This window comes from Pelobates fuscus, chromosome 3 (assembly GCF_036172605.1).
Source record: "Pelobates fuscus isolate aPelFus1 chromosome 3, aPelFus1.pri, whole genome shotgun sequence".
Lineage (NCBI taxonomy): Eukaryota > Metazoa > Chordata > Amphibia > Anura > Pelobatidae > Pelobates > Pelobates fuscus.
Genome location: NC_086319.1, coordinates 248,777,171 through 248,794,467, shown reverse-complemented (window position 1 = coordinate 248,794,467; position 17,297 = coordinate 248,777,171). Strand labels below are relative to the sequence as shown.

At 41.3% G+C, this 17,297-nt stretch overlaps 1 protein-coding gene across 1 annotated transcript in view; it reads right to left on the bottom strand.

Moving 5' to 3' along the window:
- Positions 1-17,297, bottom strand: part of LOC134601732 (collagen alpha-1(VII) chain-like) — a 414,484-nt gene that overhangs the window by 198,517 nt on the left and 198,670 nt on the right. The window contains exons 64-66 of the mRNA XM_063446237.1: positions 13,682-13,813; positions 7,172-7,294; positions 3,306-3,566 (exon numbers count right to left, since the gene is read on the bottom strand). Of these exons, the coding sequence (XP_063302307.1) occupies positions 3,306-3,566; positions 7,172-7,294; positions 13,682-13,813 (516 nt within the window). The remainder of the gene's footprint in view (positions 1-3,305; positions 3,567-7,171; positions 7,295-13,681; positions 13,814-17,297) is intronic.

Below are 17,297 nucleotides of genomic sequence, written 5' to 3'. Positions count from 1 at the left end.
ACACAGCCAGGGCAACAGAGAGTGGCTCAAGAAGAAGTACATTAAGGTCCTGGAGTGGGATAGCCAGTCTCCAGACCTTAATCCCATAGAAAATCTGTGGAGGGAGCTGAAGGTTCGAGTTGCCAAATGTCAGCCTCAAAACCTTAATGACTAGGAGAGGATTTGCAAAGAGGAGTGGGACAAAATCCCTCCTGAGATGTGTGCAAACCTGGGGGCCAACTACAAGAAGTGTCTGACCTCTGTGATTGCCAACAAGGATTTTGCCACCAAGTACTAAGTTGAAGGGGTCAAATACCTATTTCACTAATTGACATGCAAATCAATTTATAACTTTTTTGATATGTGTTTTTTTGGATTATTTTTTTTGTTATTCTGTCTCTCCCTGTTAAAACACCCCTCCCCTCCCCATTGTATCACTCTTATCTTACACCCTCCCTCATGTCTTTACTGATAGATAGTAGTATCATAGAATACGTTACTGTGAACTTAGTGGTGCATTACTCATAGTCCCGATTTACAGGTTGCGGTCGGGCACATGGCGGAACGTGGCGGGTCATCCAGTGCATTATAAGTGAGTCCCAAGGCACCAACCTGACCCTGAACCCTCCTCCCCAATAAAAGTGAGCCCCCCCCATAACAGTGCTTGCGTGTGTTGTGTGGGCAGTGGGTATCCTCAAAAGAAATGACAGTACTCACTAGTGGTGTGGTTACATGCTGTATCTTGAGGTTCTTTTCCTCTCTCTGGGATGCAGCGTGCGGCTTATTTTTTTACTCCTCCAGTCTGGTCGGGCCAGGGTATCAGGCCTGTTGCCTGGCGGTGGTGGTGGGCCAGTAGATTGCTGGAAGAACTCATGTGCCAACCAGTTCAGTACTTGTGCAGCACACCCAGGGTGCGCTGAAATACTGGGACATCATCAGGGGCCTTATGGTGTGTATGTCCTGTTCCCGGCGGGTGGTCAGGGAGAAGGGATACCCCCAGCGTTAGGGGATTCCCGCTGCTTGGAGCACCGTTGTCACCGGATGGAGGGCCTTTCTGGTATATCGCGATGGTTTGGCTGTCCAAGCGGATGATTCCCATGAGGCGGGCGGTGCATAGTATATCTTCTTTTAGGGTAACGTTTTTAGGCAGCATACTATATATCTGGGTTGTTCTCCAGATGCGGGTGGGAGCGCAGCGCGGGGTGAGCTCTGATGAGGCCCAGCCTTGGGAGCTGTTGGCCTCCCAGCACGTGGCCGAAGATTGTGCACAGGAGCTAAGGTATGTTTTCAGCCAGGCCACCCTCTCTCATTCCTCTGACGCGTAGGTTCAGCCTGCGGCTCCTGTTATCCAGGTCGTCCACCCAGGTGGTTAAGTGGGCTAGGCGTGTTACCCCCAAGTGACTGCTGTATGGGTCATGTCTAGGTCAGTGCGCTGGGCCCTGGATTCGACCTCAGCAATTGTAACTCTGGCGTCCATATTTGCCATGTCTGCCCTGACCTGGGCAATTCTTTCCCGGACCACCCGCCTCAAGCGGTTGGAGAAGGTCTCGAAGTCGGCCTTGGTGAGTAGGTTCAGGAGTATAGCCTGCAGCTCCCCATCTAGCGCCATCTGGGCCTCTGATGAGTTGGAGAAGGGCTGGCGAAAACCTCACGGGTGTTGCAGAGGGTGATCCCGGGGTCGGGCTGAGGGCCTCAATCTCGGGTTAGGATTCGAATTCCCACAGTGTTGTAAGGTAGGAACGGACAGACGGTTCCACCCTGGACCCCAATGGTTTGAGCGTACCGGGGGGTTCAGATGGCCTTTTGGTGTGCCCCATGCTCGGCTGGTACTATGGGAGGTGAGTGTTGTAGTGCTTTTTTAGCGTGTGCCACGAGGAGCTGAAGATTTATGTGGCGATCTTCCTCGGCAGCTGGACAGGCCCCCCTCTAGTAGCTCATTTGTCCTTTGGAATCTCTGCATGCAGTTATCTGAGTTTGAACTGCGTATATATTGCCTTCGTCATGCTCACTGGATGCTATACAAGGTTCTGTATAAAAATTATTTTGGTATACATACATTTGTATCAGATAGCTCATATACTGATGTAATTATTTATGTAACTGTCATCTTGCCTGATTAATCGATGTGATGGAAGCTCCACAAACTTCTAGAGAGGAGTAAGGCTACCCTCCAGCCCACAGACTATGGGCCTGGTTCCATGAGCCCGTAAAATGGCTGTTGTTCCTGTGGGGGTGGGTATCCAGCCACTTGCTGTATTTGTAATAGAATCCCCATGCCTAGCTGGTCTGCTGTTTTATATTGTATTATCATAAGTGCCTGTATGTTTCCGCATATGATTTAGTTATATGTATTACATTGAATGTATTGATTGTATTGATTGCCCAGGCTGTATGTGTATTGTATTACTATGCCATTTTTCTCTAAATAAAGAATCAAAACGAAGAACAAAAAAGGCAACATACACATTGAAGGCCACTTTCATCCCCATAAAAACTTTGTCTCAGTGAAGTTGTTCTGGCGACAGGAGTCTGTGGGCACCACCTTATCTTACAGGGTTAAAACGTTTTCAAATGGTTTAACCCAGAAGTTTTCCCCCTATGCCTCTTAGCACTGCCTCCTCAGTCTTCACCTGGCTACTGCAATGATTAGGAAGATTTTACCTTGGTGGCCAGTAAAATGGCTGATACTCTCAGTCTATTACTGGTCGCCTATTGTCAATAACAGTACATACTATTACCTGCAATGGACATCCAATGATAGGCTGAGACCATCCTTCTTCCAAGGCCTCCTTCTTTATGATCCACGATTTGTCAAGCTTGTGTATGTAGTCTGTGTATGTTAAGTAGATGCACAGAGCACAAGTCAAAACTTCCTGCTGATCTGTGCAAAACTATGTACAGGGCTGTGGATACGCTGATAGCAGTTGCAATATGACTGCTATTAGCTTATTCAGCTGTTCCACTCCACCTATGTGATAAGTGGAACTGTGATTGTGGCAAAATTGCTTTTCCATAAACCTCTGCTGGAGAATAGTTTATGGAATAAAAAAATCTCATAGAATAGAATGAGGATGCTGATAGATTATAATATGCTATTTCTGATAGCCAAGCATTTGCCATCCAAAAAGAAGGAACTTGAAAGGCAAATCAATTAAAAAAGGGATCACTAGAATGCCTGAAGTACCTTTTAATAAAATAGGAAATTCTTTACATGAAAACTAATAGTTTAAGAATTAACAACTGGAATTTATCTAATTTACACATTTTCTGGGTTCACAAAGTGGAGCAACATTCCAATAAGAGCACTTACAGTTCTAGTCACTCACCTTTTCCTGCTTCTTGTGGGGTTTCTCAGACTTTTCCTGCACTTGTACAGTAGTAGTCCAAGTAATTTTAGATAATTCATCTCCACTAATATTGCTTGTAATAACTGTAGGAGTATCTTTATCGGTGCTCACATGCAGGCTCAGATCTTGCACATTCTCCTCCTGATCTTCTGTCACCACGTTTGTAATAATGTCAATGGGAACAAGCGCCACTGTAGACTTTTTGTTAGTTTGTTCATCTTTGCTACCTTCATCTGGATCCTGAATAAAAGCAAAGTGAGAAGCGTATGTCATTATAACTTTTCATTGCATAACAGAAGTAACCCTTCCAGTCAATGATAGGTTTTATAAGTCAAATATTCTCTGCATGGTCCCGTATGTTTGGGGCTGGCTGGGAAGCTGTCAATCAGTCTGGCATTTCTTGATGCCAGGCTGACATGCCCCTTTAGTGGGCAGATACACCCACTTCTGGGCAGGTCCATTACGCACATTGCATGTGGTGCAAGTTGATATTGCCCTCTCTGAAGACCATCCCACCAATCCCGATTCCATACCACTCGATGTTGGGAAGTATGTGAGAGTGTATTTCTGTGGGGTATCAGTGTGCAAAAGTAGGATGTATTTAAATGGAATGTCACTTTGTCAGTGGGGACATGTACTTTTGTGGAACATCAATGTAAGAATGTATAGTGTATTTCTTAGAGTATTAGTCAGTGTGTGAATATGGGGTTTATATTTCTATTCAGGGCCGGATTAACATAGGGGCTGATAGAATAGACCCGTTAATAAAAAATAAAAAAAAAAAGGTAAGAAGGTTAGGAGAGGAGTGGACAAGTGAGTGCTAAGGAACAGTCCTTAGAAAGCGTGGGACGAGCACATCATTAGATGCATTAATGCCAAGCTCGGGGTGCTGACTGCATAGTATGCCCTTAGTTGGCCAGCCTGCATGATTGGCAGGCAGCCTGACATGCATCCACGCGAGACTGACCTAATTCCTCAGGCAGATTTTGGGGGGCATGATTGCCCCTTTGGGTGGTTCTGGTTACGTGATTCATGTCAGGGGCCCACCATTTTACCCCACCCACTGAAACCTTACTTTGCTGGACACTGCTGTTAGGAGGTATGGATTTAGTTGAAAGAGAAAATCGAGTGTTTCCCTCCAGTACCACCTCCACCAGATACATGACGATTGGGAGGGATGACAGTTTTAGTGTTTTCTATCAATACAATTCTATAATAAGGTCCATCATAATTGTCAGCACCAGGCCCAATGCGCTCTTAATATAGCCCTGTTTCTATCGACGGTCAGTGTGTGAATGTACAATTTATTTCTTTGTTGTGCCAGTGTGTGATGTATATTTCTGTATTGTATTGTGTTTAGGGATGTATCATTTGGATGAGCTGCAAGTGAGTGTGTAAATGCATTTTTAATGTTACCCTCATCCTCTCACTTTTTGCTTTTCTCCTCATCCCTCCCTTTAGAATCTCTCCACGGTTTTAATTTTTCTCTCCTCCTTACCAACCATAGCAAAAATATTATTGCCCTTCCAAAAAGAAAATAAATGGAAAATAACTAATGATCTTTTCTCACAAATTTGTATCTCTATATTTTCCAGCTTTTCACAGATTTTAGTCATACAAATAATATTACAGACATATATATGCATTCAGTCATACTTGCACACAGACACAAACATACAGACACACAGCTCAGCCCAGCCCAGCTGCAAAACTAGAGCCAGTTCACAGTCACGCAGGAGGCAGGTATATGATGCATTTCATGCCCCACCCCCTCAACACAGGCACAGCCAGGGACTGGAGCCTGAGGCTGGACATAAGAAAGATGCTGCATGTTGGCCATGCTAAACAGTATGAAGAAGGGAAGAATGGGGGAAACGCAGAGCAGAAATACAGTTTACCAGGCTGAGAATCATGGAATTAACAATTTGTGAAATCCTGAAGAAAAGTATACCCTAACCCTAGATCCCTCTAATCCTTAACAATCTCTAATCCCACAACTCCTGCACCAGACCTAAACCTAATTCTATGCCAGCAAAAACTGCACTTTCTAACTTTTCAAAGTCTGTATAAGTTTTGGAAACTGTAAAAACATTTGATATACAAAAAAGCAATGTTAAAGGTAAACAGCCATAAATGTAATTCCATTATGATTAATTGGCGGCAGTTAATGGCTGTTTACTGCTTTTAATATCTAACTGCCAGATCCATCTACAAAGAACACACTGCCAGCGTGTCCACTGTTACCCTAATTGTTTTTATAAGGCTTGCTAGTTGTATATCTATATCAATCCCTTGCACTTTGGTAGAAAAAACTCTGAATGATAGTTTCTATAGCAGGAACAATGATTGCAAAGTGATTCTTTTGGTAGATGTATAACATATCTGTAATAGCTGTAAAATAATAACAAGCCTGTGTTTGTCTTTATACAAGGAATAAAAGAAAAATTTTAATCAGCGAGCAGCAAGATATGTTGTATTCTGTTTTAACACCAAACACTTCTCAGATCCATGTTCGCATAAATGTAGCATTGCACAGTTGTTCAAGGCACAATTAAAAATGATTGAATAAAATCACACTTGCAACATGCAGATTACTAGCTGTAGCCTAGTTGGAAGCAAGGACAGCTGGTTGATGGACAAATTGACATCCATGGTGCATGCCAGTGCCACCTATGGTTTCATAAAACATGGGGGTTTTGATCATGATTTGTGTATGCCTCCTATGTGAATGTATTAACTTTACAGAAAGTCTTGTGGAAATCCCTTGTTGTTAATTAATACAGGGGTCCCAATTTATGTAGAAGAACATGTACATTTTCACTCACTCAACATGGTTAATAACCTTTATATACTTCTAGCTTTGAAATGAATAATGCACATGCTTAGTAAATATAAATAATTTCCTACCTGAAGTTTTTGTCATCAGATTTGTTGCAAAATCATGCAGGTTTTTTTTTTTTTTTCAAATCTTAGTATTAATTATTTATGTATTTATTCATTTCACAATTACCAACATGAATACCGCACTCTCCTGGATCCCACGGTGAAACCAGGCCTGAGGTTTGCAAAAAAGTAATGGTGGTACAGGCACTCAAGTTCAATCCAAGCTTGACAAAGGCCCTGGTGTGGGCCTGAAATGTTATTTTGATTCTGCTCCAAAAAAATCTGCCCACTGGATTGAACTTGAGTGCCTGGGCCATCATTACTTTTATTCATTCTACAATCATGATTCATTCAAATGGTTGGAAAATCCACCCAGGAGTGTCCCTTTAAAAACTCTGTTGCTAGGATCTATACTAGCTATACTAAAGCTTCTTTTTAATCCATACCCAAACTGATTAAGTTAATTGAATACGAATCAACAGGTAAATCCCAGATCGATCAATTCATTTGAGTATAGCTAAAAAGGAATTTGATTAGTTTGACCTACCTGAAACACGTGTGCATGTCTTTTAGAATCTACTGGGAAAGAGAATACTTTCCCAGTAGATTCTGTAGTTCCAGAGTACAAAAAAAGATAGCTATTATATTAATAATAACAAAGTATTTAACCAGGAAAGGTACATTCAGATCACTCTGGTTTCCAAGTACATCCTGGGGATGTTACCTTAGCCCAACATCCATGGGTTGCTACTATCACCCAATTAAATGGTACTCATTTTACCTACCTCGGAAGGATGAAGGGCTGAGTCAACCCTGCCAGGATTTGAACCTGTGACCCAAGAGTTAGAAGAGATTCTGCTGATGCATTAGCCCACTGAGCTAATACCTATCCGTATAGCTATAAGCTGGCAAGCATCCTTGATGTAAACCAAGTATAGTTTTCTTCTTTCTATATGTCTTACCTGTGTAGAGGGCTGTGCCTGATCAATTACCACTGTGTCTGTACTTTCTAGATTCACACTAAGAAGAGCATCGTCATCTTCCCCTCGGTCTGTTTCATTTGAAATTTCATGCTTCAATGAACTCTGAACAGAAAGAGGATATTACAATGAATGTATCTTTAATAAGCAAAACTTTTAAGGGACTCTATAGTCACCTGCAACAACTTTAGCTTAATGAAGCAGTTTTGGTGTATAGATCATGCCCCTGCAGACTCACTGCTCAATCCTCTGCCATTTAGGAGTTAAATCACTTTTGTTTCTGTTCATGCAGCCCTAGCCCTACTGAGACAGCCTGCATCAAAACAAAATGGTTTTATTTGCAACAGATGTCATTTACTTTAAAAGTTTTTATTTCCTGCTCTGTAATTTAAACTTCAAGTATATGCAATAGGCTCTTATAGGGTCTAGCAAGCTATTAACAGAGCAGGAGATAAGATATGTTATATTAAATGGACTCTATAGGGTCAGCAACACAAACATGTATTCCTGACTCTATAGTGTTAAATCCACCATTAGGGTGGCTTTCCTCCCCTTAAAAGGTAATACAAATGTACCTTATTTCCAGAGCTGCGCAGGTCCGCGGGTGCTGGTCTCTCCTGATCCGCCACCTTGGTGACAGCATTAGAATTTTTAGCCAATCAAATGCTTTCCCATAAGGATTGGATTGGCTAAAATTGGCAAGGAGGTGGTATAGGGGCGGGACCAAACACTGTTTTGGTGAGTAAGCACCTACTCATAGAGATGCATTGAATCAATGCATGTCTATGAGGACAATTCATTGTCTCCATGCAGAGTGTGGAGACGCTGAATGGCAGTGCTGTCTACTGTGCAGCACTGCCCCATGAAGCACCTCTAGTGGCTATCTGAGGAGTGACCACTAGAGGTGTCCCTGGGGGACAATGTAAACACTGCCTTTTCTCTGAAAAGGTAGTGTTTGCATGAAAATGCCTGCAGGCAATGATTACACTCACTAGAACAACTACATTAAGATGTAGTGTTCTGATAACTATAGTGTCCCTTTAAGCAGAATTTGCACTAAGGGAAATGTAAGCATTAGATAACTATTTACAGGAAGTGTTTAGGAAGGCTTTGTAAGTCACATGCTGGGAAGTGTGACTAGGGCTCCATAGACAAAGTGATTTGCCCTAAATGACAGATAATTGAGCAGTGAGACTGCAGGAGCAACGATCCATACACAAAAACTGCTTCTTTAAGCCAAAGTTGTTTTGGTGACTATAATGCCCCTTTAAAGTATATTTGTTTTTGAATAAAAGGGTGTTATTATAAACACATATATTGATTTGAAGGAATATTCTTGCCAAACAAAAGAAACCTGCAACATTTGCTAACGATTTATATTTCATCAACATACCTTGATATTCATTCTTTAATTGACAACAGCACATAATGTTAACTATTTATTTATATATATTTTGTTTTTATTGAAAACTGCAAATTTCAGTAGGATTTATCTATTTAAAAAAACAGACTGAAAACAATGCACTGAATGTGAAATGTAAGTTTGGTGTAATTTCTATGGCATACCTGTATGCATATATGTATATAAAATCTACCGCAATCTCCTTCCCCCTATTAGAATAAATTTGATGACATTGGTTTCAATGTAATATTGTTTCATAGGCTTTACAACTGATCCTATACACCTGGATAAACGTTTAAATAGTTTTTTTTTTTTCATTTCAAAATATTAAAATATACAAAAATATATCACATGTACAAAAATCTAACAATATATAAAAAAAGATCAAAGTATTATTATAATATTATTCATAATATTACATTGTTTTAAAAGTTTACACAAATATAAAAATCAATTTAAATGCATATCCAACAATCTTAAATTGAGGCCATACAGGGAGTGCAGAATTATTAGGCAAGTTGTATTTTTGAGGATTAATTTTATTATTGAACAACAACCATGTTCTCAATGAACCCAAAAAACTCATTAATATCAAAGCTGAATATTTTTGGAAGTAGTTTTTAGTTTGTTTTTAGTTATAGCTATTTTAGGGGGATATCTGTGTGTGCAGGTGACTATTACTGTGCATAATTATTAGGCAACTTAACAAAAAACAAATATATACCCATTTCAATTATTTATTTTTACCAGTGAAACCAATATAACATTTTAACATTCACAAATATACATTTCTGACATTCAAAAACATAACAAAAACAAATCTTTGCAAGGACACTCAAAAGCCTGCCATCCATGGATTCTGTCAGTGTTTTGATCTGTTCACCATCAACATTGCGTGCAGCAGCAACCACAGCCTCCCAGACACTGTTCAGAGAGGTGTACTGTTTTCCCTCCTTGTAAATCTCACATTTGATGATGGACCACAGGTTCTCAATGGGGTTCAGATCAGATGAACAAGGAGGCCATGTCATTAGATTTTCTTCTTTTATACCCTTTCTTGCCAGCCACGCTGTGGAGTACTTGGACGCGTGTGATGGAGCATTGTCCTGCATGAAAATCATGTTTTTCTTGAAGGATGCAGACTTCTTCCTGTACCACTGCTTGAAGAAGGTGTCTTCCAGAAACTGGCAGTAGGACTGGCAGTTGAGCTTGACTCCATCCTCAACCCGAAAAGGCCCCACAAGCTCATCTTTGATGATACCAGCCCAAACCAGTACTCCACCTCCACCTTGCTGGCGTCTGAGTCGGACTGGAGCTCTCTGCCCTTTACCAATCCATCCATCTGGCCCATCAAGACTCACTCTCATTTCATCAGTCCATAAAACCTTAGAAAAATCAGTCTTGTGATATTTCTTGGCCCAGTCTTGACGTTTCAGCTTGTGTGTCTTGTTCAGTGGTGGTAGTCTTTCAGCCTTTCTTACCTTGGCCATGTCTCTGAGTATTGCACACCTTGTGCTTTTGGGCACACCAGTGATGTTGCAGCTCTGAAATATGGCCAAACTGGTGGCAAGTGGCATCTTGGCAGCTGCACGCTTGACTTTTCTCAGTTCATGGGCAGTTATTTTGCGCCTTGGTTTCTCCACACGCTTCTTGCGACCCTGTTGACTATTTTAAATGAAACGCTTGATTGTTCGATGATCACGCTTCAGAAGCTTTGCAATTTTAAGAGTGCTGCATCCCTCTGCAAGATATCTCACTATTTTTGACTTTTCTGAGCCTGTCAAGTCCTTCTTTTGACCCATTTTGCCAAAGGAAAGGAAGTTGCCTAATAATTATGCACACCTGATATAGGGTGTTGATGTCATTAGACCACACCCCTTCTCATTACAGAGATGCACATCACCTAATATGCTTAATTGGTAGTAGGCTTTCGAGCCTATACAGCTTGGAGTAAGACAACATGCATAAAGAGGATGATGTGGTCAAAATACTCATTTGCCTAATAATTCTGCACTCCCTGTAGTTGTTATTGTTCTCACTGTAGAGGCAACACAATTCATATGCCACAACAGCAAAGAGTGGGTGCTGTTTCGGGAATTGTGGGGCAAACAGATTAAAGTAAAACAATCAGGAAAAAACATCCCTATGGATACCAGGGTGCTTGATGCATATTTCAGAATATTTTCCCTATAAAATTCTGTTCAAAATATATAATCCCTGGAGTCACTGCAGCAATGTAAAACCACGGAGGCTCCCTCTATCCAGAACCTCAGGGTTTACAACTGGGTTATGATTCCAAAAATCCTTAACACAACAACAATTTATTATAAATTCAAAAATTGGACACTGTGCATTGTATATTACTTCAAAGAAGCAGAGAAAAAATTTAATTTAATGTCATTTTCTACATTCTGACACTTAAAATAGATCATCCATGCAGTGCCCATTCTTTGAGTATTGGCACATTGACACAAAATTGTATATAGAAAAGGTAGTTTTTTTTAATTGAATTTTTTTAATTTTATATTTTTGCAGTGCATAAACTCGGTACAAACAGGCTTGAGGTACTCCAATGGCATTCCTCAGGCATAATATCACGTAGCCCACTCGGGTAAGAAGTATGACATGCACATTTTTATAATAGTTTAAGCAGGATAAATAATCAGAGGAGGGACAAAGAGGGAAAACATATGAATTACAAGCTTGGTCCTCTGATTTTGTAGTTATGTCGTAGTTAGATAAACAATTATTGATTATTCTCAAAACGGCTTATATGTTAAACAACTTGTATGTTCCACTGGGTGCTGCGGTAGAGAAGCTGGTGCGGGCAGGGAGTAATGTAACTCTGTAGTCAAGGACGTATTCGCCCACCCAATGCCAAGTCAAATGTCTTGTTAGCCTGGCTGTGGCTAACATTCCAGGCAGGCGGGCGGTTCTGGCGAGGGAGCACTGATTTGTGAGCTGTCTGCTCAGCTCCCTCGCTCAGCTCCCAATGACGTCATATTCCAGCTCCCGGCATCACTCTGCGGCGCGAGAGGGAGCTGAGCAGAGAGTTCACTAATCAGTGCTCCCTCGCCAGCGCCGCCCGCCTGGATTTTTAGTTAGCTGAACGCCTGCCTGAACGCCTGCCAGAACTACTGGACCCTAGGTAAATAAAATCCACCCAGCATTTAAATTAACATAGAAAAAGTAATGGATAATGTTAATGTTTGGGGAGATGGGGGGAGAGGAGAGGGGAGGGGAAAGGGGCTGTCAGTGTGTGTATGTCTGAGTGATTGTGTGTGTTTGGCTGTCAGTGTGTGTATGTCTGTCAGTGTTTATGTGAGTGATTGTGTGTGTGTATGTCTGTCACTGTGTGGCTGTCTGTGAGTGAGTGAGAGTGTGTGTGTGTCTGTCAGTGAATATGTGTTTTTTTCTGAGTGATTGTGTCTGTGAGGGCGCCTGTGTGTCTGAGTGATTGTGTGTGTGCCTGTGAGTGAGTGTCTGTCAGTGAATGTGTGTGTCAGTGATTGTGTGTATGTCAGTGAGTCAGTGATTGTGTGTATCAAATCAGTGTGTGTATGTCATTGTATCTGAAAGTGTGTCTGTCAAAGTGTGTGTTAGTCATTTAACAGGAAGAGGTGTGGCATTGACAGGAAGGGGTGGGGCAAATTTAAATTAGAGGGTTCCCGAGTTCCGTCATGCCTAGGGCAGCACAGATACTAAATACATCACCGTCTGTAGTGCCAGGCAGTGTACTAGTCCTTCAGGGGCATTCAGCCCACACCGCATGGTGGCTTTGGAGGAGAGTCTTTCTCAATAGGAAACATAGCCGTTATGAGGGTGGTTAGGCAATGTTGGGGGGATGGCTTCCCTCCAGCCATGGATCTTTGTAGGGGCCAACACCTCTGAGCCACGGAATTGGGGGCTCTGTGAGTCTGGGGCCTTCTCCCGAATGGGGTTGCATGAGGTCCTGGTGGCGTGGCGCCAGTTTAGGCCGGCGGGCCTCCGCTTGTGTGGAAGGTGTTTCTTGGGCAAGCCCTTGGTGGCCCTTAGTCCAAGCGGGCATTCTCTGGGGCAAACAGGAGTGAGCGATTGCCCGGAGGGGGTCTTCCCCACTCTGCTGGTTCAGCTGTGCCAGCTTTGCGGATGATGAGGTGGGGGTAGCCATGTGTGCCCTCAGCTTGGCCCAAAATCTGGCAAATATAACATCCAGCGAAGTCGATGAGCAGCTTAAGTAGCCAGGTTTGTCAGCAGGTTGATGCGTTACATCGCGAGGTGCAGGTGTGGGTGTGTCCGCCATCTTGGGGTCAGCTGGGCTGCCATGCTTTGACGGCCTCCGTGTGGCAGCCCAGCGGGGACCTGGATTACCCCCACCAGTCCAGAAGGGTGGAGGGAGGATCATGGATGACTAACTGCAGCTTTTAGTGCTAGGAGAGCGGCCGTCTACCCCGAGCTCTGTCTTAGTAGGTCTTAGATCGGCGTTTCAGGCTCCCGGTCACAGAGTAGTTTGAGTGGGGTGTCTTTCGACTCAGTGGGTTATCCCCCGGGTAATAGGGGTACAAGGAGGTGTGTACAAGCTTGTTGCCCGGGTGGAACCCCTATTTTATAGCTGAATGTGCCGGAGCTTGTTTTCCACGCGTCTGGTCGGCTTGGCTGTCAGGCTTCGCCCCCATAAAAGAGGTGGTTTGAAAAAAGGATAACAAGTTTTTATTTATCAGGTAGCACCACCAGTACTGAAATCTCTCTGAAAAGTGTATTTGTCTAATGCAGTGGTTCTTAAACCAGTCCTCATGGCCCACCAACAGTCCAGGATTTATGTATTTCCCTGTTTTATTCCAATGGGGATACTAACAAAACCTGGACTGTTGGTGGGTCTTGAGGGCTGGTTTGAGAACCACTGGTCTACTGAGATGTTCAGTGACAATAAGATTTGTATTCTTGCAAAATTAAATAAAGTTCTAAAATTGAGATATAGAATAAAATCTAAAAGAAGCATACATTTCATAGCTGCATGACAGTATAGGTACAACAAACTAGTAAACCACATTGTTTAGATTTGTGATTATTAATACATTTACACAGTTCTGTTACCAGTGGCACCAACATACCGTAGTGTCTGTATGTTTCGACCCTTGCTTCTTCTTTGCAGTGCGATCCTTTTTAGAACTTGTAAGGTGCTGGAGCAGATCTGTTACTCCATTTTGAATAAGATATTCAGTCAATTCCTTCAGCAGAGACAACTGTAGTAAAAGAAATGAAAACAAATCTGCAGAAATTGGATAAGGAAATGTACTTTTACAAGATCATTATGTAGACTTAATGGTATATGTAGTACAAAAAAACACAAGGCCCCCGGAATTCTTAAAGGGACACTATAGCCACCCAGACCACTTTAGCTCAATGAAGTGGTCTGGGTGCCAGGTCCCTCAGGTTTTAACCCTTCAGATGCAAACATGTTTACATCTGGGGTTAAGCCAGCCTCTAGTGGCTGTCTTCCGGACAGCCACATCTGCGACGCTGGAGGCATATTATGCCTCCATCGCACGTAGCGTTCATAGGAAATCATTGAGAAATGCTTTCCTATAGACGCATTGAATGCGCGCACGGCACCCTCACGGCACCCTCAGGGCACTCTAGTGTCAGGAAAACCGCTTTGTTTTCCTTACACTAAAGTGATCCTTTAATTCTCATCTTAGAAGGCTGCAGGGTTACCCCCATACAACATGCACTTGTTCCCCCATCAAAATTTGTAATTTAATTAAAACACTTGTGTAATTACAGTGGAATATTGTAGGGTGGAGTTTGTTTTGCTAGAATCTGCTGATTAGAACTGTGTAGTTCAAGGTTTGGTCATATATGTACTTTTACTGTTTATGTATCACCGTTTTATCATTTAGGAGTAGTGTAATATTTATATATTTAAGTGTATAAAATACAAAAAGTAAATGTGCAAAGGGGTTCTTAAAAATCTAGAATCTCACTGCTCAATTGTCTGCCATTTAGGAGTTAAATTAATTTTGTTATGTTTATGTAGCCCTAGCCACACCTCCCTGTTTGTGACTCACATAGCCTCCATGAAAAAAAAAATAGTTTAATTTTCAGTTAGATCTGACAGCACAGTGAGTTTATTTGAAGAGTTTTAATCTTCTGATCTCTAAATTAAACTTGTGTAGGGGACTGTACAAGTCACAGGCAGGGTAGGTGTGACCAGGCCTGCACAAAACAAAATGATTTAACTCCTGAATGGCCGACAACTGAGCAGTGAGATTGCAGGGGCATAATCTATATACCAAAAAAAACACTTAATTAAGCTAAAGTTGTTTGGGTACTTAGAGTGTATCTGCAATGCAAATTTTTATGTATAATCAATTGCATGGTCACACTATTGTGTGATTTGTTTGGGAATATGTCTATGTATATTTTTCTCTCTTTTAAAAAAAAAATATAATAATTTCCATGTATTAGCGTCAGCTAATTGCTCTCGGCTTTGCTGGGCTTAGTGGATATCTAATAGAAGTTCTTGCTTAAGAATTTATGGTTCTTTCGCATTGGTAATGAAGTCAGGGAGAAGCGACTTGTGGGCCCCAGGTAAGAAACCATTCAGAAACGGTTTGACTTCATACATTGTGCAGCACCAGGGCTCTTCTGGCACCATAACCACTGCAGCAAGTTGGAGTGTCCCTTTAAGCATCAACTGTTGAGCTGTTGAGATCTAAAACATTCGTTTTCACTTTTTTCCAAACATTTTATTCTCTCTTTTTTTTTTTAGTTAGAGATGCAGTAATATAAAAAATGAACTATATATATATATAGAAATATAATAAGAAACATAAAAAATAACACTTGATACATTAGCACATTCATTTTCAGATATGTTGCCAAAATCTATATTGTTTAAAAATAGCATTGCTCGTTATTTTTAATGAGGTTTACTTAGTAGCAATTTATACATATACCATGTTGTAGCTCACAAATCCTTAACAATTAAATCCTTCTTCACTATTTGGGGCCAATATATCTCCCTGGATGCCTAATTACAAAACCAGAATTAAAAAGGCACTTTTTAAATTATGGTTTTGTAATTAGGCATCAAGGGAGATATATTGGCCTCAAATAGTGAAGAAGGATTTAATTGTTTTATTAAGGATTTGTGAGTGTTTAACCATTCCTTACAACAAATGAAGGAAAGTTGGTTATTGTTAGTCCATTTCTGGCCATGTGGGACAGAACAGTAAAGTGTCCCAAAAAAGGAAGGTCTGAGCAGATAGTAGACCAAAAATTGTGTAATCGGGAGTTAAATCTGGTATTGAAAGTTTTAGTGGTTTAAAATATATATATAAAAAAATATTTTGTAAAGGAGTGTATTTTTCAGGCATGTGTAGAAACAATGAGATAAGTCTGCCTATGGTACATTACACCCATATATCACTTGTCATTGTTTGTCAGGCTAGTGAATCTTTTGCACAACATACAAGGTCTGTCCAGAAAGTATCCAGCCATTGTTAATCAATGTAACCTGGCAGTCAAGGAGAGGGAACGGAAATGTGCATGCATGAACAATGAACAAAGTCAGTGGGGGTGCTAGATGCCGTTGAGTGAGCATGTGTATTGTGTGGCCAGTGCATTCAAAATGACTGAGCAAGTAGAGCAATGAGTCTGCATCACATTTTCGTTACGTTTGAACGTTCAAAAGGCATTTGGGGATGATGTAGTGAGTGGAGCAAAAACAAAATCACCTATGTGACTCAGCCCCCCTACAGCTCTGTGACGTTTGGCTTTTCCCAAAACGAAAATCACCTTTGAAAGTGAAGAGATTTCAGACCATCGAGATTCTGGTAAATATGACAAGACAGCTGATGGTGATTCCAACAAAATATTTAGCAGAGTGTTTTGGACAGTGGAAGATCTGCTGAGAGAACTGCATGAGGTCTCAATGTGCATACTTCGAAGAGGATTGAGGCGTCATTGTCCTATGTACCATGTTTCTTGTATCTTCTTCATTAAATGTTTCTATTACATGGCTGGATACTTTCCAGACCAAGCTTGTATGCACATTTGTCATATACGCTATATTAAACAAACTTGGACATGGCTTGTAACATTTGACCTTTCTAAAATAATATGGGAGATGTTTTATAAATGTTACAAATAGATTTACTTGACAAGGAAACCATTGGGTAGTTGGGAATATTGCATTGTTTTTAATGGTGATTGCTCTACTTTTAGTATTTTTCTTTTGTTGTGCATCAACATTACAAGACAACATTTTGCATAACATTGCAGAAAAAATACATCAGACATACATTGTAAGGAGTAAAGACCATGCTATAAAGCACACATTTTGTAATATAGATATAAATGTTCAAGTAACTGTTATACAGCAGAGTGTTCCACCCAAAATCTCCAGGAATAGTATGGAAACTACTGTGACATGTCATGGCATAAAGCACTGTACCAACTTTTAGTAATCTCTGGCATAAAGTTTAAGAAGAAGAGAGATCAATCCCATTAGCAACATAAAATTGAACCACAAAGTTTAGGCATAAACATTAAAACAGAAGTATGCGCAGTTGTCCTCTAATTGATTCATGGCATCACCGGCCTGGGGTAATGACATGCCTGGTCTTCACTGCACCGGCAAGGTTCGAGCTGCTCCGCCATCTTTGGTCCGAGTGGTTTGATTCCGTCCAGACATTCCACTCTGTCTCAGGCAGTGAACTTTGA